The sequence below is a fragment of the Haliotis rufescens genome, unplaced genomic scaffold (assembly GCF_023055435.1).
Source record: "Haliotis rufescens isolate VD_foot unplaced genomic scaffold, xgHalRufe1.0.p SCAF_26, whole genome shotgun sequence".
Taxonomy (NCBI): Eukaryota; Metazoa; Mollusca; class Gastropoda; order Lepetellida; family Haliotidae; genus Haliotis; species Haliotis rufescens.
This window is the reverse complement of record NW_025963957.1, coordinates 4,617,855-4,645,847: the sequence shown is the minus strand read 5'-3', so window position 1 is coordinate 4,645,847 and position 27,993 is coordinate 4,617,855. Positions and strand designations below refer to the sequence as shown.

Sequence of the window (27,993 nt, the reverse complement as noted above, 5' to 3'; positions counted from 1 at the left end):
ACCACTGTCGCTTCGTGTGATGTAATGTGTGATGGTTTTGTCTTTTGATGTCCTAATGGTGAGTACAAATACAAACTTTCCATGTGAAGCAGCCAAACTTTGGATGACAGTTGGTTGGGACAGAATAAGTTTTTTTCAATTCTGTTTCCTGTTTTTCAGCTGGTGCATTCAACAAGTGACAACATCACACACAGAACAGGAGGGAAAGTTTACTGTTCCGTTACACGACTGCAGCAGACGTAGATTTAGGTGTGAATCCACTATGCGTGACATTATCATTTTGCAGCCGTGTCAACTCTATTACACTCCCATATAACATATTCACACCCGCCTTACATTGAGTCTATTGTCCTGTTCACACTTATACTGTATAAAATATGCATTCGAAAACAACTAAATCATATCACTTGGAACAGCCCCGCACATGGTAAGTAAATTGGTACAGATGTTCTTCCATTTTCTTATCTTATGTTCGTTAATACATGTAAGTTATGATTGTCCATCGACTAAAACGTGTTCTCTGTAACATTCTTTTAGTGTTGGTAAAACGTTACATCAAGGAGGTGAGGTGAAATGGGGTTTTGCGTCGCGTCCAAGATTATTGCACTTATATAGCGACGTGCATGTGTGTGTGTGTTTGTGTGGCTGCCTGTACTAGTCCGGACTGATGCCGATTTATAGTGCTAGCTCACTGAGATACCATGCCGCAGTTTAACATGAAAAACCCCACTCAGACACAGTATACTGACTCCGAGCCGACCAGTCCTTGTTTTAGCCCCTTAATGCCGAGCGCCAGACTGGGTAACAACAAGTACCATCTTTTACAGTCCGTTTGACTCCAAATGAGAACGACGAATTGCAAAATAACTCGAAATCCAGAAAAGTGTATGAAACATCAATACGGTACTTGACCATGAATAACCTGTACCCAACAAAATCTGATTTTTTTTTTTTTAAGACCCATGTAGGATGAAGTTCTTTAAGAAACTATCATGTAATTTTGTATAGAAATGTGGGGGGGGGGGGGGGGGGGGGGACAAACCGTTGAAGGCACAGCGCAAGCACGGTCTGCACGTGCTACACAGTGACCGTGTTCATTCAATGACAAGATGCGCTACTCAGCAGATGTTAAACAGTTGATGTTGAATGTGTATGATTTCTTTAGAAGTGAAGCAGAAAGAGCAAACCCTTTTTATGCAATTAATAAATTCTTGAAACGAGCTTCAAAAGCTCTTGGTATGTCCCCTCAGAAACTTTAAAATGTTGTTAGTCGACGAGATACAAATAGTCAGGCCAAGGAGGTAGGGAACATGTCAAAACCACGCAAGGTTGATAAATTAGACAGTTTTCAGAGGGATCAAGTCAGGCGTGCAATTGTTAAACTGCACTCAGAAAATGCGTCCTGAGAGGTGATGAATTAAGATTTCTAGGATTCACATCGTTCACTGCACTCGCACATGTTTAGGTCACTGGGTAGCTGAGAATTCAAGAGTATGTTTGCACGTCATTTCCCAATGTAGTTTTACTGAAGCTCTTTTAAAGCCTTTTTGGCTGAATTTTGCTATGGTTCTCCCGATAGAAGTCGAAAATGAATTATATAGAAATATTTTGTTACAGCCGTAAAATGGTAATACACTACCGCCCCTTACACGCGTCAAGGACCATTTAGTTTATATCTATATTCTCAGCTCCTGTACCAGTATCACGAGTTTTTCCAAATGCCTTATGGATTAAATATATTTCAATTTAATCGTACACATTATCCAAAAATTAACATCAATACTTTTCTTTACTTGCTGTTTAAAAAAAATAAAAAATTGAGGTACATAGTTTGATGAGGAAGGATGGTTTTCCAATGTTTCACAAAGTTTGTTGCAATGTGCCATATACTATTTAAAAATGCATCCCTGTTCTTAACATCTTCTGGATCATGTTCCATACCTTGCATTCACGTGAATGTTTTTATTAAACATTATTTTGCCTGGCGTCTATATTGTTTCAAATGTACGCTGGGTTTTAGCATTTACAATATATCCATAAATTATATACCACAGAATGGCGACAGAAATCAGCCATTTCCTTGTTTTGCCTTAATTGTTAGAGTCATTATAATTATATTAAAGCTTGGTGTACGGATGTGGTGATTTCCAAAAGACTTAGAAATACAGGCTTAAGTTAATTTAAGGAAGAGAATTTATGGATGTCAACTTCTATATTATGAGGATACACAACGTTTTGGAGTATATGCTTACTCCTTCAGGTGAATGAATGCTATGAGGCAGAGAGCATATATATGTACATGTAAGGACAACAGAAGTAATAACAAGACAAAAGTTGGAAACTAACAAGGGAGGCCAACAGATAATTGCCGCTGATAAGTGATTAGCAAAAGACAGTGGAAGCGAACACTTTACAGTAATTAGCTCTGATGGATATGGACAACTGGAAGCCCGCCCTAAAATTCAGCGCATCAGAAAATTATTGCATTGATAAAAAAAACGTCACTATAAAGATCAAGTGTTATTTTTCTGAAGACAACATTTCTCTTTGAAAAATTCCATCTTCAACAGACAGGTCATTGTGGACTGACCATTCGAATTCATTCAGCAGATTTGTGTCTGTTATTGACATATCAAGAAAGCACAACTTTAAAGATTCTTGCAATGTTACACAACCTGCATCCGCTTCAAGTGGGGCATTGAGAAGAACAGGGGTGCGTATAACACCCACCCTCATCAGTGCTGAAGATCCCCCAGTAGCTTAAGCATCTGGAGGTAAAAAGAAGTTTTAAGATGTATACTCTCTCATTTCAAGTGTATAAATAACCGCAAATCTTTAAGAGTCTTCCGTAGTCCTGTGCACATCCCCTAAATGAATTCACTTCAGCTGACCACGAGGGCTTAACTGGAGAACTTGAGTGGGAAGAACGTCTGCTGGCCATGGACTGGCAGGCAGTATAGGAGTGACCTCCATCTATAGATGCTCATAAGGACGACGACTCCACACAGGGCTTTGACAAATAAGAAGATCTCCAAGTGCTGGAGTGACCTGACCCATCTCCTCATTTGCTTTTTCCTGTCCTTTGATTGTTTGATCTTTGTCTGTGAGGCCGAGTTTGACATGATTGTGTCATTCTGAGTAGTTTGATTAAATTCATCTAGCATCTGCTGATCCTCCTATGTCGGACTGGAGTTCGATATTAAGTCAGAATTTGGACCAGGTCAATTGGTCCACTCCATTTTTAATGTAACCAGCTTTAAAGAATATGGCAGATTTGAAAGTGGAAAAGTAAAGAGTCAGGTATTTGTTTTGATAATTGTGTGATCTTGTTTTCTCATGAAATGCTTGACAGCGATGACACACTGAAATTATTATTCATCAACAATTTCTTCTTCGCTCAAACAGCCTATTCTCTGATGACGAAACAACACTAGTTCAGTGTCCCAGCAGATTGACATATTGCTACCTTCGTGTACATTCCCCTAAAATTGAATCAGTCCAAAGCTTCCGATAGCGAAAGGATTTAAGTTCAAATGATTTCCATCAGCAGATGCAATTGCACTGAACTTAGGCCAAGAATATTTAACTACAGAAGAAACCTCTTCATTGGACAAATTCGAATCCAGATGTAGATCTTTAGTTTGCTAGATTGATTGATTGATTTGTTGTTTAACGCCACACTCCGCGCATTTTTGCTAGAACCTGAAGAGTTCTTTTAAAACATGGTGGGATAAAATAGTTCCCCATCCATCACCGAGTGCCAACAAGCACGATTTTGCAGTGGAGTCAGCCTGTAACGCCAGGGTGAGTGAGTGAGTGAGTTAAAATTGTACATAGCATCGGCAATATTGCAGCTATATCGCGATGAGAACAAGGTAGTTACTATAATTAAAGACCTGTCGACGAAGAACACTCAAACAGTCAGGTAAATATCACAGTTTAGAAATAAAACAAACCTAAGCAATTATAAAACAAAGAACTTTTAGTAGATAAGTTCCTATAAATTAAAACCAAGCTATAGACTACTAGCAGCCAAAGCTAGACCACCTAACTGGGAATCATGGGGACTTACAGTGCTTTTGCTTCCTGCATGATTCCCAGCAGGATTTATACCATCACTTTGGTCACCAGTGGTTGTATGTATTGCTAACCAATATTAAAAAATAGAAGCACAATCAATACTTTAAAACACTAGTTGATTTTATACACTTTAACATAGATGAACTCACATGCCACTGTCAGGGGGACAATAATTTTATACTACTTTAACCCCCTGAGTGGCACTGCCTTTAATAATCTCAGTTGTTAATAACAACACACTACTTTAAAACAATTCAAAATTCAAAATTTATCAAATAAATCTATTTCTTTTTAAAAAAATGAGCATTAAACGAGTATTTATATACACATGCACAAAAGTTAAGCGCCACCCACCATATGTGTGAGCTGTTACTTTTGGCACTTAATGATCACTATTTTAACGAAATGTACGATTGTTATAAGTCGTATATGTAAACCTCATGTGATGCAAAAGTTGTCCCAAAGCAAGTTTATTTTGTGTTCCAAGAGAATAAAAGCAGAAAGGAATTTTACCGAAGACCAGAAATTGAAGGATTAGAAAACATTGAAAAACTTTTTTGGTCATGTAACTGTCGTGATATCAGCAGACCATATCAGGTGTCACATAGACACCCTAGGGAGTGCAGAGTCTATTGCAAGACAGAAACGTCAGTAACGTGTGTATGATCCACGGACATTGACCACAGCTTCAACCCTACGCCTCATACTCATTACAAGTCGTTGAATGCTTCTCTGAGGCAAACAGATCCATTCTTCATGAAGTGCGGCTTCAAGTCCATCGAGATTTTGAACTGGGGGATCACGATGTCTGATTTTCCGGCCAAGAATGTCCCAGAGATGCTCAGTCGGATTAAGATCCGGACTACAGGCTGGCCAAGGAAGAGTGGCAATAGCTTCTTGACGCAAATAAGCCAAAACTGCCCGAGATCTCTGTGGTCTAGCATTGTCGTCTATGTAAACAGGTCTTGTCTGAAGAGGATGGTTGTCAAATGAGGGACTACCACTGGACGAAGAACGTCATCTTGGTATTGTTGGCCATTCAGGTTTCCACGAATTGTCACCAGCGTAAGTTTGCAGCCGAAGGAAACACAACCCCATATTATAACAGACCCCCCGCCACATGCTAAGGTCTCCTGGTTGTTCCTTGGTGCAAAACGAGTGTTACGTTGCCTCCAAACACGTATTCGACCATCAACAGTTCGTAGCAGCATTCGACACTCGTCAGACCAATGGATCCTTCTCCATTTGGCCAAGTTCCATCGACTACGGGCACGACTATATATCAAACGATTCCGCATGTGCCTCTCAGTCAGTTGAGGACGTTTTACTGGTCTTCTGGCGTTATAACCAGTCGCTCTGGGGCGACGCCTTACGGTCATCGTCGAGAGTCTCTGATGGGTAATCCAGTGCAGTCTTAAATCTGTTGAAGAGGCAAATGGATTTCGTCTGACTATCCTAAAAAGACGTCTATCCTCTCTGTTAGAGGTCTTTCTTGGCCTACCAGACCTATGCCTGTCATTGACATCATTGGTTTGAGCATGTTTGACAATCAAACGAGTGATAACACTGTGATGACGACCCATTTGTCTTGCAATGGCCCTGCATGACATGCCAGCATTTTTCATGCCTATCACTTGCCATCTTTCAGCGTTCGTTAACTTTCTCCTCACCATGGCTGATTTTCAACCTCTATTGGAAGGGGAATCTCACACAGGAGCAAAATGCAACCACGTGTCTGAAACTTGAATTTCACTATTTATAGGGATGGGGAACTGCAGCAACACGTAAAGCACGCTTTTCTTGTGGTATCAGGACAAATTTGGGTTCATGAAACTATGGAAGCCTAATTCAGTCATACATCATCATATTTCGTATTTCTGATTTCCACACGTGAAATCAAGAGACTATGAATATGGTTGCGCTTAACTTTTGTGCATGTGTATATTTATAAAAAAGATCCTTGAAAGAAGTTGAATGATAATAGGTATCCCTTGTGAGAGAAAAGTCTATACAGTCAAGCAAAATATGCTCAGATCCATTTGTGAAGATGGAGCGGTGAGAATTGTATCTAGAGCGTAACTGGACATATTCTTGTTGAAAAATTAGCTGGTTTGTATCAGAATTTTAAAATTTAGTATGCGTAAGCTCTACTGCTAGTTTGACAAATTGCCAAGGAGGCGCAGACAGTAATTGGTAGGGTGCAATAATATCAAGGTCAAAATGAGTTGCTGTTATATGCGGTTGTAATCTGATCCCCAGAGGTGGACCCAGCTTCGGTTTAGTTTGGAATAATTCCTCGTAGAGAGGAGTAAAAATGGCATCATATGCTGGATTTGACGGGTTTGATTTTAATTTTGTGATGTATTGTAGTGCAAGTTTTAAATGACGTTGTTTCTATGGAGGCTCATCATCCTCTACATACAGACTATCAACAGGCCCTGAAACCAAAACAGAGCCTCAAGCCCTGATGATGAATTGAATCTAGTTTCTGTAAGTTACTTTTACAGGCTCCACCATAAATGATGGGACCGAAGTCCAATTTTGAGCGGATCAAATATCTGTACAAATGGAGGAGGGTTGTCTGATCCCCACCCCATTTAGAGTGTGATACGACTTTCAGCAAGTCTAGGGCTTTCAGACACTTCAGACACCACCTTGGCGGTCAAATATAAGCCCCAAGAACTTCGTCTCCTCAACAACTTTCATGGGTGTGTCAGATAGAAATAGTTCTGGGGCTTTGTGCTATCTATATTTTCTGCAGAAGTGTATACAATTAGTTTTAGTTTTAGAAAATTTGAAGCCGTTAGCAAGCGACCATTTGGGGATTTTATTGAGACACAATTGCAGAAGTCTCTCAATAGTTTGCATGTTTTTCCCGCGGCAAGAAATTTTAAAATCGTCATCAAGTAACGGTCCATCAACTGAATCATTCAAAAACCTTTGAGAGACTGTTTGTCTTGATACTAAATAGTGTTACAGACAATATACTGCCTTGTGGGACACCCTGATCCTGAATATAATGGTCAGACAGGGTTGAGCCCACTCGGATTTGAAATTATCTCTCTTTTAAAAACTGTGATATGAAATGAGGCAAACGGACTCTCAAACCAAAATCATGTAAATCCTTTAGAATGCCATGCTTCCAAATAGTATCATAGGCTTTCTCAAGATCGAAAAAGACTGACACTACATGTTGTTTGTTTACAATAGCATTTTTGACTAAGGATTCTAATCGTACTAAATGGTCGATAGTACTTCGATTTTTTCGGAAACAACATTGGATATTTGTAATTAGATTATTGGTTTCCAGATACCAAATTAATCTATTATTCACCATTCGGTCCATGGTTTTACACACGCGACTGGTTAAGGATATAGGTCGATAGTTAGAGGGATCTGTATGATCCCGGCCAGGCTTTGGTATTGGGACTACAATGGCATTATGCCATGAAGGAGGAAAATTCCCTGATGTCCATATTTGATCAAATAGATCTAAAATTGTCTCCAGATATGATTCAGGTAAATGTTTTAAAAGCTGGTTATCAGCTCCCGTTGCTGTGTCATGTGCTTGCCCAAGGACAGTATGTAGCTCATGTAATGAGAAGACTTCATTATAGTCTTCACCATTATCAGAAGTGGAGAAGTGAAAATATCTTTTTCTATTGTTTCTTAATTGTTTAAAACTCCGGGACATAATTAGACATTGAAGAATGTCTTGCTAACGTTTTTCCAAGCTTATTTGCAATGTCAGTTTTATCCGTTCATAACGTGTCACCTTTCTTAAGATGGTGAACAGGTGATTTTGAACCTTTGGCTTTTATTTTTTTTTATCATATTCCACACCTTGGATATAGGCGTGCGGGAATTTATTTTGGAGACATAGTTCCTCCAAAACTGACGCTTATTTTGTTTAAAAGCACCTTATCTAAATTATGGACTGTAGGATGGCGGCGGAAATATGTTTCCGCTTTCTTCCTATATTTTCGTGCCTGTTTGCATTCGTTGTTAAACCATGGTTTACGAATATGTGGATTTGCAGAGGACTTGGGAATTGTTTCATCAGCAATTTCATTCAACATGTCCGAAAACAACTGTATCGGGTCTTGAACATGTTGAAAAATGTCAGGCGTTAATTTTTCAGTGGATAATAATTCATTTCATGACCAATCAGCCTTCGTATAATTCCACCGTGTTGTTGGTGGATGGTCAGTAGGGTTAACAGTTTTAAGGATGGTAGGGAACTGGTCACTCCCACAGAGGTCATCATGAACTGACCATTCAAATTCGTTGTAAAGGTTTGAATCTGTGATAGACAGATCCAGTGCTGAATATGTACCAGTAGCAGGATGTAAATAAGTGTTTGAATCGTCATTAAATATGCAGAGATTATTGTCAGAAATAAAGTCTTCAAGCACTTTTTCCTTACTGTTTATATTTGGACCTCCCCATAGAGCGTTATGCCCATTTTAATCGACCATGATGATACAGGGCTTTGGTAACTGATCATAGAGATTCTGAAGTTCAGCCTGCTGAAGAGTATTTGAAGGAGGAATATACAAGATGTACAAAGTAAGTGCAGTGTGCAATGTAAGTCGGACAGCTACAGCTTGAAGATTTGTATTGAGGGGATGATGCCTTGCTTGATCCAGTAGCTTTATCACCTGGAGGTGAAAACGAATGATAGAAATCAACACCATCGATCGTTTTAGTAAAAAGTTTCACAAATGTCACTGCTTGATCCTTCAACTCTGTAACAATTTCTTGTACGGACATCGGGCTGTCACGAACAGTGCCTTGACTGGAGTTTAGAGTCTTATGTGCTGAAACAGCAACCTCAACATTGGCAAACTGACTGATGGACAAGAGATTAAGAGATTGCTGCCTCTTTACACATTCAACAAGAATGAACCACAACGGAGACGAGTTACATTTTGACTTCTCCACAATGTCCGTTAACAGCTTTTGAAATAGCGAATGGATTTAAAGGTCGTTTGTCAGCAGCCTCGATCACCAGTAATCGGGCCCATGAATCGTATTTGTTGGGAATGTTCCCAGAATCATCATCTTCAAGACGTCTTTCTTTTGTCGTTGCGAATTGAACCAGGTAGTTGGGTAGACATGGTGAAAGAAAAGTGTTTCAGCATACCTGCTCCCCACCCACCATGGAGTGTCAACAAGGACAGTGTTGTAGCGAATCGGATTTCCAGCACGCAAACACCAGGGATACATGGATATTATACTCCAGCAAATATGACTTGAATAGCTATTTTTGTCAACGAGATGTCGTGCCAGGGTCGCTAAGTCCATGACCAGAAAGTGGAGACATACAGAACACAGAGGTCAACATCACCAGATTGCCCCATGAGCCACCGCCTTCTGTCATAAGACTCTAGGCAATTTATTCCATCCAAAATTGTTAATTCATACAAGTTATGCATGACCAAGATCAAAATATACATTAAGATATAACACACGTGTGCATATGCAATATTTCGCACAGGGCTTGGCATGACCAGTCGATTGATAAGACCTGGTCCATCCTACCACTCGTCTAGGCGAATTAAGGGTCGAAGTAGTGTGTTGGGCAAAGGAACACAGTTCCAGGAACCAGTGCCCTCAACTACCAGACTCCCTTCCTCCGCCGACACAGGGACGCAACCCACGGCAAACAGGCTTCCCAATTTAGTCGCCTCATACGACAAGCAATGGGGTGCTGAGGACACATTCTCCTCCCGGGTCCACACGGGGGAAGAACGATTAGCGTTACCCAGCACTCAACACGTGGAGGTTGCTCTTCAGCAGTGACTGTAACGCCAGGGATACAAAGGTTTTATGTTCCAGTATATAATAAAGTCTTGAAAAATTGAGTGAGTAAGTGAGTGAATATGTTTTTACGCCACTTTTAGCAATATTCCAACAATATCACGGCGGGGACACCAGAAATGGGCTTCACACAGTGTACCCATGTGTGGAATCGAACCCGTCTCTTCATCGTGATGAGCAAATGCTTTAAGCACTGGGCTACCCGACCGCCCTCGAAAAGTTATCTAGGCAAAATGTATGTATATAATTATTTTGATCATAATGCTCTGTGTCAAAATATTATGTATTGTGGTTTTCTTCTTCTCAAGAATTCATGTTTAACATCCTAAGGCCTGTCTGGGTGGATTAAAGGTTATGTGTGTTTAAACGAAACACCGTTCCTGGCTCATAATCAACCACTAAAACGCCTTCCTCCACCGACACAGGGGCACAACTTATGACAGATATTACCCCAGGTACCCACAGGGTACATAAAAGCAGAACACTTCTAATGAATATTTGACTCAACAGTTTGGTAACTCTTGAAATAGTTACTGCCTTCTAACAGCCTACAATTCAGAGTTGTTGAGATTTTCAAATATCCGTGGAATTATTTCTGCCTCAAGACATGCCGTACTTTTTGCACCTTTACAGATGCGTCTGCTGTACACGTGGTGTGCTCTGGCCTGCGTGCTACTGTTGACAGGGGATGCAACTGCCTGGTGGAGAAGACGTAGACGCACCCGGACCCGTACCTGGCAAAACTGTGATCGCAACAAATACGTCAATGGCTGTTCCGTGCCCTACAAGTGGATACCCTTCAAGAATACATTCAGAACTGCTTGTAACAGACACGATGTTTGCTATTCCTGTGTAAGTATTCTAGATATATTTTATGATTTGCAGTTGCAATTACACATTTCCAGAAGTTGAGTGCAGGATGCTTAAACATTATGCTTAGTCAGAACTAAGAACTATGCTTATAGAACCTAAGTCCAACTCGTTGCCATGGAAACGTAACAAAATAAAATTTCTAAAATTCCTAAATAGCAAAAGGCACAACTTCAGTATGTGACTGATAGATTTGCCAAGTTTCGATTAAATACACTGAATTGTTTTCGAGTTCTGCCCCGGAAAAGGAAATGCTTACGGACGGACAGACAGACTAGCTGATCGCTATATCCCCCCGCATTTAGTACTGTTCTCGCCTTTTAGATTCATCCTACTGACATCTGATATGGTAAGACATATTCACATGCGATTTACCAAGGACCCGTGAAGATCCGGGGTAGAATAGGTCTTCAGCAACCCATGCTTGCCGTAAAAGGCGACGATGCTCGTCTTAGGAGGCGACTAACGGGATCGGGTGGTCAGGCTCGCTAGGCTCGCTAACTTGGTTGATGCATGTCATCGTATCCCAATTGCGTGGATCGATGCACATGATGTACTGGATGTCTGGTCCAGACACGATTATTTACAGACCGCCGTCATATAGCTGGAATATTGCTGAATGCGGCGATAAACAACAAACAAATAAACCAAGGACCAAAGGCATGTGCAGGTAACAATGCCTCAAGTCAGGAGGATAAAATAAGCATGTCCCTGATAAGTTCAACACAATGTCACTCTACACTGTTGTTACTGTTTTTACAGGCTGCTGCTTATGGAATATCAAAAGCATCATGTGATCGGAGGTTTCTGCTAAGTATGAACAAGATTTGTACGAAGAAATTCTGGCTTCCATATTGCAGAACGGCGTCGTTAGCTTATTATTCGGCAGTAGCTATAAAAGGAAGACGATACTTCAGTAAATCAGCTTTATCTGGCTGTCGTGATCCATGGGTGAGACAGTGTCTGTAAATGTGATGTCACTTCACGCCATGCATTCAATAAAATGATATTGATATCAATAATGTAGGTTGTTCTTCTTTCTATAGTGTAATATGGTGCTATGTTTTCATTAAAAGAAAATTCATTCAAATGTGACACATACAATACGTAGAAGGGACTGTGACCTTGACGTCATTTACACGAACGGGGAGATATTCTTCCAGTATTTACAACCGCCGTCATAAAGCTGGAATATTGCTGAGTGCGGCGTTAAACAACATATAAACAAAACAGTATTTACAAGTTGCAGTTCGCGCACGCACACACTCACAAAATTCAATCATTTGAGAACTTAAGTAGTACTTAACCATTGGATCATGCGACGTATTCATAGTTATCGAAGTGTTTTTTTGGATTTACATATGCCTTATTAGCATTTATTCAAGAAATAATGTCTACTTACTCAGTTTGGGCGAACTCTATCAACGTCTTCTGGAAACCAGTCTAATACTAGTTTTAGTTATGGTCATCTGGACTGTAGATTCGCTACAACCGTTGGTTTTGACTAAACATGGCATGTGTTGACCTTTGACATCCTTTCTGAATAGAAATACATCTGAAAACCAACCATATATATTTGTAAACATACTGACTTTTGACATCATCTTTGTTAACTGACTTTACTGGCTATCGAATTTAAACCGTCATCAATATTTAAACGTAGTTTTATTCTAAACAAGGGTTTAGCTTATTGGGTATAAGAGAATTGTCCATAACTGATTAAACGTCCAACTTCAATGTACTAACCGGTAGAATTACATGCATAGTCAATGGTACAAATGTACTTGTGATGATCCGGGTTGAATAGGTCTTCAGCAACCCAGGCTTGCCTTAAAAGGCGACTATGCTTGTCGTTAAAGGCGACTAACGGGATCAGGCTCGCTGACTTGGTTTGATGCATGGCATCGTATCCCAATTACGTGGATCGATGCTCATGATATTAATCACAGGATTGTCTGGTCCAGATTCGATTATTCACACTCCGCCATCATACAGCTGGAATAATGCTGAGTGCGGCGTTAAACAACAAACAAACAACAACTTCTTCTCCATTGCCAGTCTTATGATTAAAACCTTAATTAATGAGTATATTCGTATTCGGATATATATGTCAAAAGAGTCATATTGCATTTTCGCCATGAACATAAATTTTGCTGAAATTAATATTATTGTGCAACAACAGTTATGGATGCCTGGTATATTTGGGAAAACACTTTCTGAGTAAAGTACAGATTCTCGTCCTTTTTTGTGTTGAGTCACGTCGGGGATTCGAACGAGAATCTGTTCTTTACTCAGAAAGTGTTTTCCCAAATATAGCATTTTATATGACTGCAGTCTGTTAATAATCGAATCTGGACCAGACAGTCCAGTGATTGACATCATGAGCAACAAACTGCGCAACTAGGATACGATGACATGCATCAACCAAGTCAGCGAGCCTGGCCATCCTGTCCCTTTAGTCGGCTCTTACGACAAGTATGAGTTGCTGAGAACCAATTCTAAACCGGAATCTTCATGGGACCCCAATTATGAGGGAAGTCGGGAACTGGATATCCCCGAACCTCGTCGGATCAGATCTAATTTATTGGCCAGGTGTTCCATATTCTTCTCGCGGTACAAAAGTTTCAGACTGTCACACCTAAATAAAGATATCTTACCAGACAGGGATGTCGTGTTTCTTTATTGAACATCGTTTATCTGAGTATAGGTTTGTATAAAATACAAAGGGTCCTCGTGGTGTACCATTCAGTGTCGTCGGAGTGACTCGTCTCTTGGGAGCCTGACTCAAAACCTCGGACATCAAGCCATTATGGATGTGACAGGATGACCTTGTTCAGGGTACAATTGTAAGAATAGGTGGGCCTATGATTTTTAATGCATGTTAACTATATTACCACCCAATGATACGATTAACTTTTAAGATTTTGTAAATTTCCTTATATTATTGCAAAATGTGGCCACGCTCCACACTGTCTGTCATCATCGCTGGTTGCTTCCTGCTATAAAAACCAGCTTCTTTGTCCTCTTTCTTGAGGTTATTTGAATACTTACGCTTTTGATATATGATTTGCACAATGGAAATTATTGCACGCCACGCTCCACACTGTCTGTCAATGGTGTAAGGGAGGTAACTCTCACTAGAGTTAGTCGTATGTGCGTTTGTTTCTTTGTTTGATTGATTGATTAACGCCATAATAATATTCCAGCCATATAACGGCGTAATTATAATATACTGAACAACAAAAGTTCCTGTGGCATTGAATAAGATGTAATGCAAAGTTATGTTTTTTACCAAATCTGAAACAATTTCGGTTTGCAACAGATAAAAGACTCCTGTAAGTTTTCAAAGGGTTTAATTTGCCATACTGACTTCAGAAAATGCCTGATTTCATTAAAAAAAACATGAAGATGCAAAAATGTCAATTTACAAATCAATAGCGTGTGTGTCCTCCTCTGATTGCGATGCAAGCAACACATCTTCGTCTCATGGAATGGACCAGGCGTCGCACAAAGTCCTGCGGGATATCTGTCCATATCAGCTGGAGCATGTTTCGAAGTTCCTAGAGTGTCTGTGGAACACGTGGTTGACGTCGAAGGCGCCGATCAATCTCATCCCACATGTGCTCGATTGGTGTGAGATCAGGGGAGTGAGCCGGCCAGGGGATGACATTCACGTTGTTTTGTTGAAGAGAATCCTGAACAAGTCCAGCAATATGAGGTCGGGCGTTGTCATGTTGAAAAGTAATGCCTGGGCCATGACGACGGTAAAACGGTACAACAATAAGGCCGATGATCTCGTCTCGATTTCCCTCTACCACTATCAAACGGGTCCTCTGTCTTGCTGTTATCTCACCCCATACCATAACGCTGCCGCCCCTGAACCGATCTTCTTCCATGACACAATGATTGACGTAACGTTCACCTCGACGTCGGTACACTCGAATCCCTCCATCGCTCTGGCTGAGGTGAAAACGAGACTCGCCAGTGAATAGAACTTTTCACCACTGCATGGCCGTCCAGCGTAGACGCTGTCTGCACCACTGTAGACGTGTTTGACAGTGGTTTCCTGTCAAAATTGGACGTCTGGCGGGTATTCTGGCGACAATCCCTGCACATCTGAGGCGGCGACGTACGGTTTGTGAAGATATTCGTTGAAGGCCAGGGATGCTTCTTGCAGTCACTGTTGCTGGCTGGAATCGATTTCGTAGGTGTGTTGTTCGAATCCAATCGTCTTGACGATTATTGGTTACACGTGGCCTGCCACTCCGAGGCTGGTCTCTGACTGCATTCGTCTGTTGCCAACGTTGCCATAAACACCAAATGTTTTCTGTGGACGTTAAATTGTCTTGCAACATCACATTGACTTGATCCTGCTTCAAGCATACCAATGGCTCGCAGACGCTCGTTTTAGGACAGGCGTGGCATTTCGTAATGTTGAATGATTGCGTAATTTTGTTGTTTTTCTGAGTGGTTGTTGTCAGCACGATGCTAAACAATGCAAATGGAATCCCGTTAACGCACATGTTTTTATACCCGTTCTTGGGTAGTGAAGTGCATGGGGCTTGCATAAAAGTCAACTTTTGCATGTAATGCATGCTTTTCTGTAGCAGTTGCGTTTTTGTGACTTGATTCCATACATGCACTACAATATTGAAAACCAAACTTAACTTGTTTGAAAAATACACTAAAATATTGGTGTCACGGGAACTTTTGTTGTTGAGTATATAATTAGTTGGGTGTATGAAAGTCTTAACTATTGTAGATAGAACACGTTTTCTCCCTTAGAAACTGTTTTTGCTCTGTTTTTCCTCCTTTAGTCAGGTCCAAGCAAAAATACTTACTTCATTCATGTTTATAATTGTATAATTAAGAGTATAAAGTAAATATCATTTACCTTCAATGTCTTGAATAATCACTGGTTAGGTGATGGTTAGGTGGGTAGATGAGCAGGTGATTCAGTACACTAGATACTACCCAATGTCGGTTTAAGATAGGAAATGTAGTCATGAAAATGTAGTACAGTAAAGTACGGTTATAACGAACTCAAAGGGACTACTAATTTTAGTTCGTTATAACCGTAGTTCGTTATAAGCATATACACAGCATAACTACAGCAAGTAGTCGGGACCAAAAAGTAAGTTCGTTATATCCGTCAGTTCGTTATAACCGTGTTCGTTATAACCGTAGTTTACTGAATATCTAATGTGAAAGATGTTTGTCTCGTTCGAGTTTCAAATGCAGCAGTTATCTGCCAGTATTAAACTAAATTTAAGACAATTTAACTAAATTAGACAACTTTTAGTGTAAGGTCTCATGCCGGGAAAATTTAGCAGCTGTATATGAACTTGTAGGGCTTGGTTCATATCTAGTAGGCTTTTAGTGTAGAAGTGTAGTGCAAGAAGCCTTAATTACGACTGCTGTATACAAGTGCAGAGATTCTCCTGCATTTAACGACAGACAAATATTTAAGATATATGTTCGTTTTGCAACACAGTATCAGAATATAGGTTAAATAGGAGAAAAAGCTGGAAACACAGTATGGCTGGTTATTCCCAAAGTATAAAATAGTGATGAAACTTGAGTTTGGGAAGAGGTGAGAGTACGTATGTTTTCTCATTTGACTAGAAAAATTAAATTGAAGGTCTTTGCTGGTGCTGTTTAAGCTCTGAAACCGATTATTGTCTATATTCCTATGAAGATCCGGGTAGAATAGGTCTTCAGCAACCCATGCTTGCCGTAAAAGGCGACTATGCTTGTCGTGAGAGGCGATTAACCGGATCGGGTGGTCAGGCTTGCTGACTTGGTTGATGCATGTCATCGTATCCCAATTGCGTTTTTCGATGCTCATAATGTCAAACACTGGATTGTCGCGTCCAGACTCGATTATTCACAGACCGCCTTCGAATGGCTGCAATATTGCTATGATGGCGTTAAACAATCAAATAAACAAACAAACGCATATACGACTAACTCTAGTGAGAGTTACCTCCCTTACACCATTGACAGACAGTGTGGAGCGTGGCTTTGAAATAATATAAGGAAATTTACAAAATCTTAAAAGTTAATCGTAACATTGGGTGGTAATATAGTTAACATGCTGTAAAAAACATAGGCCCACCTATTTTTACAATCGTACCCTGAACAAGGTCACCCTGTCACTTCCATAATGGCTTGATGTCCGAGGTTTTGAGTCAGGCTCCCAAGAGACGAGTCACTCCGACGACACTGAATGGTACACCACGAGGACCCTTGGTGTAAATATTGAACGTTTAAAACTTGCATGTGTTTGACTTTCCTTTTTTCTGTTTACACCTACATTTCAGGCGAGATGACACTATCTTGGATAGGGGTCCAACGATATTATTCGTCTTTCTTAATTTGATTATTTCTGTTTTGACGATACTCGTGCTTACACATTGCAAATGAAAAAAGGAACTGCGTTAAAAAATTGAATTTATGAAAGTTTTGTGTTGTTATTTCCTTTCTTACAAATTGGCGTGGAAACGTGACCACATCTTTGGTAAAATGAACCATCATGACAAGGGTACCTTGAAACCAGTGATCGGTTTCGCGGCACCCCATGTCATGGATGCTGCCGAAGGTAAGCACGCGGAGAAGTTTTGCTAACGACAGATCGGTTGGGTCATGCGCTGATTAAATGGGGTCCTCCTAAACATTGATTTCAAATAACTTTCATGTTACAATGTTTATAGATACTTCGTTTTCTAAGATTTGCGTGGTGTTATGCTAACTAGATGTACTGAAAAGCTCCGTTCATCAATTCAACATAGCATCTCGCAAATCGTACGAATTGTTTATCTCCTTAATGATGCCGATAAAGTATACTTGAAAATTTGTCAAATTGTGATAATTGAAAACACATTTCCTGTAAAAGATATTAAGAATTCGACGATTTCGAAATGAAATTCTAAGATTTTGTTTCTCTAAATTAAAGATTAAATATATGGGGGAGTGTTTCTGTATTTTATACAAACCTATACTCAGATAAACGATGTTCAATAAAGAAACACGACATCCCTGTATAGTAAGATATCTTTATTTAGGTGTGACAGTCTGAAGCTTTTGTACCGCGAGAAGAATATGGAACACCTGGCTCTCATCCGACAAGATTCCAGTTCCCGACTTCCCTTATGATTGGGATATCCAGGACGCATGCTGCCTTCGCTGACTTAACACTTGTCTTTACTTTTGCTGAACAGTTTACTAACTGTTTGCAATAGAGAGACATAGATCAAAACTTGAAAAGTTTACTTTGGCTTAAAATGATAACTTTCTCAGCCATCTGTAGCTCTTATGTATAGTCTCTTCTTTCAAGCACCAGAATCCTCATACAAAAATTCAAATCATCTTTAAGCGTTTACTGTCACCAGGCATCCATAACTGTTGTTGCACACTAATATTAATTTCAGCAAAACATTCGTGGCAAAATATTGTTCATGGCGAAAAATCCAGTATAACTCTTTGACAAATTAACGTTTTATTGATAAGAGCTGCAGTACATTCGTACCATTGATTATGCATCTAATTCTATCGATAAGTATATTGAAGTTGGACGTTTAATTAGTCATGGAATTCGCAGATCGCCTATTTATAGACAATTTTCTTATACCTAGGAAGCCAAACCCTGGTTCATAATAAAACTACATGTTTTAATATTAATGACGGTTTAAATACGATGGTAAGAAAAGTCAGTTGACAACGACGATGTCAAAAGAGATGTTCAAAGTAAGGATGTTTTACCAAAGATATATGGTTGGTTTTCAGATGCCTTTCTCTTCAGAAAGGATGTCAAATGTCAACACATAAACCAGCCTAAACCAACGGTTGTAGCGAAACAACAGGCCACATGACCAAAACTAAAACTAGTCTAAGACCAGTTTCCAGAAGACTTTTATAGATATCGATAGAGTTCACCCAAATTGAGTAAGTAGACTTCACATTATTTCTTGAATAAATTAAATTAAACTTCGGTAACTATGAAGGCTTTGCATGATACAATGGTTGTGTACCAACATTATTTCTCAAAATGATTGATTATTGTGTGAGCGAGCGCGAAATGCAAGTGCTATATGCTAGAAGGGTATCTACACGTTCGTGTAAATGACGTCAGGGTATAATCTTTTCTACGTATTATAGGTGTCACATTTGAACGAATTTTCTTTTCATACAAAAATAGCACCAAATATAACACCATAGAATGAAGAACAATCATACTATTGATGCCAATATCATTTTATTGAATGCATGAAATGCATGGCGTGATGTGATAACACACAATCACAGACACTGTTTCACCCAATGATCACGGCAGCCGGCTGAAGCTCGTTGATTGAAATATTTTCTTCCGTATTTCTTCGTTCCCCAAACATAAGCTTTAGCCGCCTTTTTGCAAAGCCACCGTCTCCCGCAAATTTCCCTCATATTGTGGTAAAACTTGTTATCACATGTTGCCCTTGATATTCCATAAGCTGCAGCCTGTGAAAACAGTAACATTAGTGTAGAATGTGTATAGAATTATAACTGATATTTATTAAACGCTCCTGACTAATCGTCAGTTCGACATGTTGCAATAATTTCCATTGTGCAAATCATATATCAAAAGCGTAAGTATTCAAATAACCTCAAGAAAGAGGACAAACCAGCTGGTTTTTTATAGCAGGAAGCAACCAGCGATGGTGTGGATGGCTTTTAACCCCATGGGTGTATTTTTTGTAGTTCTGTAATATGAACGCTGTGTGTGATTTAAAGTCAAATGTTGCTGCAAGCATACGTTTGAAGCCAGGGATCATAGAAAGACTTATGCACTCTTCAAAGGAAGTAGCGGATACTCGGAAATAACTTAAAATTAACTTAAAATCAGGAATGACACTACAGCCATGTGTGTGGCGCTACAAACTTTTCTATTTCATGAGCCCTTATTAGTTTAAGAGGAAACATTTATTGCACACACCACCCTATGTTTGTGAATGTTTGTCAGGGCTGATTTCATGTCTTCTTTCTGGGTGGATGACTTGGGTTCTTTAAGGCGTATGTCTGCAAGGTGAGGTTGAGATGTTGAAGAGTTGGCTGGAGGTGTTCAGGGCTGCATTCGGACTTGGCTCCACTGGTGAGAGTTGCAACAATTGCACTGTAATCTAGGGGAGATGGTTGGATAGGTAGTGTATGTACTGATCTGTGAGATGGGGTTTCATGTATACTCAGGTGGTGATGACTTCAGAGACGTTGACAGAAAATGTCAAGGAAGGGTATTCGGGAGTTTTAGTGAGTTACCATGGTTATTGAGGTGGTTGAAAAGGGTGGTTGGAACTTAGTTTTCTGCAAGGATATGGCGAAGGCGTCGTAAACATTTCTCTACCCAAGATCTAGACTGGCTGGCTGGTAGGGGGATGTGGCTAGGTTAAATTCTTCAAAGCTGGTCACAAAGATGTCTGATTAGTAGTGGGTAACCAGTGGCATAATAAGTTCTTCCAGCAGACACACGGCCTTCCCATTCAGTTCATTCAGTGAGCTTGTTTTTAACTCGTGGTCAGTCAAAAGTTTAAGGTCAGGTTCTTCATTATAGAAAATAGCCATTATTGTCAGTTTCGAAGGCATTGTTACCCATTATTGTTACCTGTTACACATTTATGGCTTTCAGTAGGATATCGGATTTCAGTAGGATGTCTCTCAAAGCCGGGTCGATATTGCTTTATGATATAAACGGTCAACCATAACAACAATAGTCCACTGTTTTAGTAGGTGGTCGATTTGAATTAAGGAAACACCAACAGTAACCTCAATCCTCCAGACGCGATACGTTCTGAAAAGTGAACGTTGGGAAAGAATACAGCCTCTGCCTCTGACTATAGGCTTATGCAGAGGTGTAGATTCTAATTTTTTCTTCAATTTAAGGGGCCGAGTGTTTTGGGTATAATAAAGCATTTTTATATGGTACAAAAGCATTTTTACAACACCATATGTAGCCAAACCCCAATAAGCAGTTTTGTTCGAAGTGACCGAAAACTAGTCAACTTGACATGTTTATAATCACAACTGCTTGAGGAAGGTACTTTTCAATCACTTAGATTGTAGATGATGGACATAAATCGCAGAACGTTTGATGTAACCTGACGAACAGGTCCCCATACAGCATCTTGCACAATCAATGGCAATTGCAAATGACAAAATATATCTGAAACACTTACACATGTATAGCAAACATCATGTTTGTTACAAGCAGGCGTGAACGTTTTCTTGTAGGGTAACCACTTGACAGGCAATGTACAGCCATTGACGAAACGGTTGCGATCACAGACCCGGGCCCGGTGCTGTCTCCGTCTCCACCAAAAGGCAGCTGCATCCCCGGTCAACAGTAGCACACAGGCCAGAGCACACCACGTGTACAGCAGACGCATCTGTAAACGTGCAAAAAAGTAAGTAATGTCTTGAGGCAGAAATTACTCCACGAATATTGTCAACACTTAAATGAATATCTCTAAACTCTGAACTGTAGGCTATTTGACAACAGTGTCTTTTTCAGGAGTTGCCAAACTGTTGCGTCAAATATTCATATTACAATAGAAATGTTCTACTTTTAGATACCATGTGTGTACCTGGGGTGACATGTGTCGCCATGACCCTATTGCCAGTCATAAGAGGCAACTTGTTTGTCGTGGGTTACACCCTGTGTCTGTGGAGGAAAGGAGTTTGATGGTTGAGCCAGGAATAGTGTTGCTTCTCCCCAACACCCCACTTCAACTCTATCTCTGTAAAAATTGTAGAAATGGGCTGGTACTATTATTGTCGAACAACGATTTATGTACATACAATAATGATACAAGCACATATTTACATTCCGGTACGGGACCATATTCTTCTTCTGATTTGTCAATTATAGACTCAGATCTGTGTATTTAATTCGAATGGTCAGTCCATGATGAGGGCAGTATGTTGAAGAGACATTTTAACAAGATGAAACTTTTCAAAAGAGAAATGTTGTCTTCCGAAAATTACACTTAGTCTTTATACTGACGCTTTTGATCTCATGCAATCTTTCCTCTGATGGACTGAATAAAATAGCTGACGCATGTATACTGAACAAGAAAGGTTCCTGTGACACTGAATAAGATTCAATGCAAAGTTATGTTTTTTACCAAATCTGAAACAATTTCGGTTTGCAACAAATAAAAGACTCTGTAAGTGTTCAAATGGTTTAATTTGCCATACCGACTTCAGGAAATGCCTGATTTCATAAAAAAAACCCATGAACATGCCAAAATGTTAATTTACAAATCAATAGCGTGTGTGTCCACCTCTGGTTGCGATGCAAGCAACACACCTTCGTCTCATGGAATGGACCAGGCGTCGCACATATCTCCATATATGTCCATATCTGCCGGAACATGTTTCGAAGTTCCTGGAGTGTCTGTGGAACACATGGTTGACTTCGAAGGCGCCGATCCATTTCATCCCACATTGGTGTGAGATCAGGGGAGTGAGCCGGCCAGGGGATGACATTCACGTTGTTTTGTTGAAGAGAATCCTGAACAAGTCGAGCAATATGAGGCCGGGCGTTGTCATGTTGAAAAGTAATGCTTGGGCCATGACGACGCAAAAACGATAGAACAACAGGGCCGATGATCTCGTCGCGGTAACGCTGTCCATTGAGATTTCCCTCTACCACTATCAAACGGGTCCTCTGTCTTGCTGTAATCCCATCCGATACCATAACGCTGCCGCCCCCGAACCGATCTTCTTCAATGACACAATGATTGACGTAACGTTCACCTCGACGTCGGTACACTCGAATCCCTCCATTGCTGTGGCTGAGGTGAAAACGAGACTCGCCAGTGAATAGAACTTCCCCACTGCATGGCCATCCAGCGTAGACGCTGTCTGCACCACTGTAGACGTGTTTGACAGTGGTTTCCTGTCAAAATTGGACGTCTGGCGGGTATTCTGGCGACAATCCCTGCACATCTGAGGCGGCGACGTACGGTTTGTGCAGATATTCGTTGAAGGCCAGGGATGCTTCTTGCAGTCACTGTTGCTGGCTGGAATCGATTTCGTAGGTGTGTTCTTCGAATCCAGTCGTCTTGTCGATTATCTCTGACTGCATTCGTCTGTTGCCTACGTTGCCATAAACACCAAATGGTAGTAGTTGGGTGCAGTACTACAGGACCGCTCCTGGCTTATGATTGGAAAAGAGGGTCACGTGACCTCTGATGACGTCACTTCCGGTTTCGGTTTGGTCACGTGACTGTGCATGCGCGCAGGGCATGATGCGCTTCCAAGGTGGCGGCACATCCGTTTCCGGTGGCGTGCGCATCCAAGATGGCGTCGCATCCGTTTCCGGTGGCGACGCGCCTCCAAGAGGGCTGCACATCCGTTTCCGGTGACGTGCGCCTCTAAGAGGGCGTCGCATCCGTTTCCGGGGGTGCGCGCCTCCAAGAGGGCGGCGCATCCGTTTTCGGTGGCGTGCGCACCTCCAAGATGACGTCTCATGCGTTTCCGGCGGAGGATTAGGGGAGGGAAGGGAAAAAACCCAGAGAAGCGGTCGTAAAAGGTGAACAAGTGTTGTTATAAATATAGAAAAAGCGGTGGTGGTGGAGGGAGGAGGAGGTGGGTTCATTGTTTGGGTTTGAGGGTCGTCAAAGCAAAGGATGAAAGCGTTCTTTCGGGAGGGATGGGTGGCCCTGAAAAGGGCCGTTTTGAGGAAGATCACTTCTTCACATACACGCAGTGGTGCAAAGGCACGGGTGGCTTGACACCTGTCTCCTGACAGGACACTTACTTGTGTGGCATAGTCGCCGCATGTAGGTGTCCTTCAGGACAGTGTTGCAATAGATGCACTGGAAAGTGCCATCCCGTGCCCTTGTGCCAAGGGCATAGACTGGCAGGCATCCTTGGCACCTGCAGCATTGCCATGGAGGTAGCGATGGCAATGCTGGTGATGTTACCATCTCAGTAGAAACTAGCTCCAAATCTCAGTTTTCTGAGTTCTTCTCCATGTTGCTGCTGCTGCTGCTGATGATTTTTAAAATAAATTTTACAAGTGACACTGATCCACTCGAATTGTTGGTTCGTCAGGCAGCAGCTCCGATTGGTTCGTTCCTGTGCCTGACTTTCATCTTAGTTTTCCAAACTGGACCGACCCCTGTGTTTCTTTTCCATAGGAAATGGATTTTACCATGGCTGAGAAAGCACAACCCCGGTTCGACCAATCAGAGCCCAGCATGGCTCGAGCGCGGCCTCTGATTGGCCGACAACCCAGGCTTCTGATCGGTCAGATTTCGATCCATTTATTTTTTCTTGGGTAGTCTTGATATATAATAGCCACATAAAGAAACTGTGCACGGAGAAAATATAGATATAAGGGCACACCGTCCATATATGAAATATAGGTTTGAACACAGCAATTTTTGGAGACATTCAAACGCTCATGCACGAGCCATGCACGTGCATCCTGTGCAGATGTACAGCATGTGCAACTCAAAATACGCTGTCACTTTGGAAAGCATGATATGTGGTCATTCAAAAATTCAAAACTTCTCAGGCGCAGACACAAGCATATCACAAGCAAATCATGCCAAGATTGACAGCTACACAGCGTCATGAAGCCATGACAATGATCCGAGCGGGAATGAGGCAACAACAGGTGGCAACACATTTCCAATGCCATCGTAACACGATATCGGCATTGTTGAGGTGTTGTCAGAAGACAAAGGACGTTGCCGACCACCCACGTTCAGGACGTCCCCGAGTAACGGCGCCAAGACAGGACAGATGGATTCGAGTTACACATCTCCGACACAGGTTCCAAACGGCAGTAACGACGTCCCAGACAATTCCTGGACTGCGCCGTATCCATCCCAACACTGTCAGGAATCGTTTACGTCAGTACGGGATTCGACCACGACGCCCTGCAATACGTCCCATCCTGACCGTCTTAGATGGTGTCGAAATCATGTTCGCCAACCTCGAATATGGTGGAGAAATGTTGTCTTTACAGATGAATCGAGATTCAACATTTCCCACAGTGACGGGCGCCAACGTGTCTACCGGCGTTTGGGAGAACGTTATGCACGCAACTGTATTGTGGAGAGGAATCGTTTTGGAGGTGGCTCTGGGATGATTTGGGGTGGGATAACAGCACGGCACCGAACCCCTTTGGTGGTTGTTCAGGGCAATCTCACCGGTGTTGGCTACAGAGATCAGATTTTTAGGCCTGTGGTCATTCCTTTCCTGCAACGTCATGGCCCGGGATTGACATTTCAACAGGACAACGCTCGTCCTCACACGGCTAGGGTCGCAATGGATTTCCTTCACCATAACAATGTCATGTTACTGCCATGGCCTGCAAATTCTCCAGATCTTTCCCCAATAGAGCATGTGTGGGATGAAATGGAGCGCCGTCTGCGTCGTCTTCCACATCCTCCAGATAACGTCCGTGACTTGGCACAGGATTTGGGGAGGATATGGCAGGCCATTCCCCAGGCCTTCCATGCCCATTTGGTGGACTCCATGCGTCTCCGATGCACTGCTGTGATTCACGCACAGGGTGGTCATACCCGTTATTGACTTTGTGACTTTGTCGTTTGACCCCTACTCCATTTTGATCTTCTGACGTCATCGTAACAGATGTTGTTCAGGTCCCGTTGACATTTTCTTATGGTCCGATCATTCAGCTGCTACAGCGTCTGCATCATTTTGTTCTTGCTGTGTTGTATTTCAATCCAGAATATATTTTCTCCGTGCACAGTTTCTTTATGTGGCTAGTATATTTTAGGTGGACGGTCGTCTGAATGCTAAAGGTTGACCGTCATAGGTTGGCATGAACGTGATGTGGGAATGCCTACGTGATGTATGTTGTGGCACCCCATGCAAATCGTGATGTCATGTGTGTGTGTCTTCAAACAGACGTTGACGTTGATCCATAGGATTGTGATGCCATGCCTACGTGATGTATGTCATGTTGCCAGGCACACGTGGTGTTTCACACGTGTCTTTATGCAAAACGTGGTGTCGCGCGCGCGCGCGCGCGTGCGTGCGTGCGTGCGTGCGTGCGTGCGTGCGTGTGTGTGTGTGTGTGTGTGTGTGTGTGTGTGCGTGTGTGTGTGTGTGTGTGTGTGACTACAAACATTTATTTAGTACTTAGATGGATAGAGAAAGATCGATAGAAATACGTGACGTTTGCACACGTGATGTACTTCGTGTCGCGATGTGAACGTTGTGTTTCACCCGTGTCTTCATGCAAACGTAGTGTCATGTGTGTGTCTTCAAATTATTATTATTTAATTATACCGAGGTGTTGACACTCGTGTTTGTCGACAGACGTACTGTGACACGTTTTTCCATGCACACGTGATGTTTGACTCGTGTCTCCATGCCAACGTGATGTACTACGTGTCTCTATTTATATATATTTTATATTTTGTTTATTTTGAGACGTACCATGGTGGTGTCACGCGTAGGCGTGTGCCTCCAAGAGGTCTAGTGGGAGGGTGTGGGTTCTTTGTTTTGGATTGTTGTTGTTTGGGTTGGCAAAGCAAAGGATGAAAGTTGTCTTTTGGGTGGGATGGGTGGCCCTGAAAAGGGCCGTTTTGGGGGAAGAAAAACTTTTCTGCTGCTGTCAAAGAAAAGAATCATCATGTCCAAGCTTATGACAAGACAAGGATTGTCGAAGCGGTACTTGCTGCCATCTTGGTAATGGGAAACGCTCTCCTTGACAGCCGGTCATGCTACGCCATTCGTGTTCCTCTGATTCACATTCTCCTTGCAGAGATGTAGCTGTAGCTTCTTCTTGTGTTTCACCAGACCGGTTAGTCTGAGGTAGTCACAGTGCGGGGACCACTTGTGGTGTTCCACCCAAGGATCGTCGTGGCACGCCCATCGTCTCAGCCGCACACCACAGTACACGCCATCGGCACCCTGAGTGTAGACAAAGCCCATATGGCCCATCTCTTCAGCAGTCTGATTCATTTGCGTTGGCCACCTCTCAAACGAAGCGAGACTTCTTTCAAAGCGTAGATAATAGGGCGATGGCGTGTTACTGAGCGGTGACATCCCATCCTCAGCATCCATACTCTTACTCCAACATCCACGAGTATCTGCACTATCCGTCACCACGTCTCCGTCACGCGTCGTCGTACAACTCTTCTTTGTTTCAGCCATTCTTGATGCGATGATGCTTTTTAAAATAAATTTCACAAGTGACACTGACCCACTCGAATGGTTGTTCTCTTGTTTTCTAGAAGAACCGGATCGAAAATCGCTGCTTCTTGGTTGGTCCAAAACGCAACGCACTGATTGGACCACGCTGGTGCCTGGCTGGCACCTCAGTTTTCTAAAACGACCCGACCCTTGCATTTCTCTTCCATAGGAAATGTTTTTTTCCATGGGAGAGAAAGCACAACTCGGCTCAGGTGTTGTCTTCTGATTGGTCGGTGCTGTCTTCTGATTCGTCGACAACCCAGGCTTTGGATTGGTCAGGTTTCGATCCTGTTTTGGGGAAGGGTTGTCTATAAATCAGACGTTCAGTCCATCTTAGAGTACAGACGTTCATCAGACACGCATCGTTATCATGACGAGCAACCAAAGTATGCCCTATCATTTGGAGAGGAAAGATACCACACGCTCCAGACGGTTAAGAACTGCTAACCATACGTATCGTTTGACTTTCAACCCAGACTACTTGGACACCGTACCACCGGACCGCGTTCCCATGGAACTGCCTGCTTTATTTGACAGAGTGATCGATGACTTTTATCAACAGATGTCAGGCCAGAAGGGAGATCGTATTGGTCTAGGTATCGATCATCCCGCTTTGAACACCCCCATACGGATTCCGTTTCGTCGCTTGAAGATCTCCATGGGCTAGATATTTTGCATGCCGTGGAAAAAGTTCAACAGTCCAACAAAGCCCTGAACATCGATGCCACCATGGTTGTGACTTTAGTACATGTAACAGATGCCGACAGGCTAGGATCGGGCAGTGGTGGCCACCATCTGAAAAACGTGATTGGACTTGAAACCTTTTTAACACGCAAAAGGGGTATTGTACGGATCAAGAACGAAGATCAATCCTGTTTGGCACGGGCCCTGGTGGTGGCACAGCATTATGCCCAGAAGCCCCACCCTTTGACCCCAGAATGGGAAACCCAGCGAAAGAGACTGACGAGAACGGATCGCGTCGACGTTCAAGGCATACGGGCACGGGAC

At 42.0% G+C, this 27,993-nt stretch overlaps 2 protein-coding genes across 3 annotated transcripts; one reads left to right on the top strand and one right to left on the bottom strand.

Annotated features, from left to right (window-relative positions):
* Positions 1–337: 337 nt before the first annotated feature.
* Positions 338–11,792, top strand: LOC125383709. 2 transcript variants are annotated; one of them, XR_007222872.1, is made up of 3 exons: positions 338–427; positions 10,537–10,755; positions 11,536–11,792. XR_007222872.1 is itself a non-coding variant. In XM_048402458.1 (3 exons), the coding sequence occupies exons 1-3, from the start codon at positions 425–427 to the stop codon at positions 11,740–11,742; spliced, it is 441 nt and encodes a 146-aa protein (XP_048258415.1). In that variant the 5' UTR covers positions 419–424; the 3' UTR covers positions 11,743–11,792. The 2 variants fall into 2 exon arrangements, 1 of the variants encoding a protein (XP_048258415.1); XM_048402458.1 differs by having other exon boundaries at positions 419–439.
* A 14,716-nt stretch (positions 11,793–26,508) lies between these two features.
* Positions 26,509–26,946, bottom strand: LOC125383668 (death-associated inhibitor of apoptosis 2-like). The gene has a single exon (XM_048402370.1). The coding sequence runs from the start codon at positions 26,944–26,946 to the stop codon at positions 26,509–26,511; it is 438 nt and encodes a 145-aa protein (XP_048258327.1).
* Between the last annotated feature and the right edge of the window lie 1,047 nt (positions 26,947–27,993).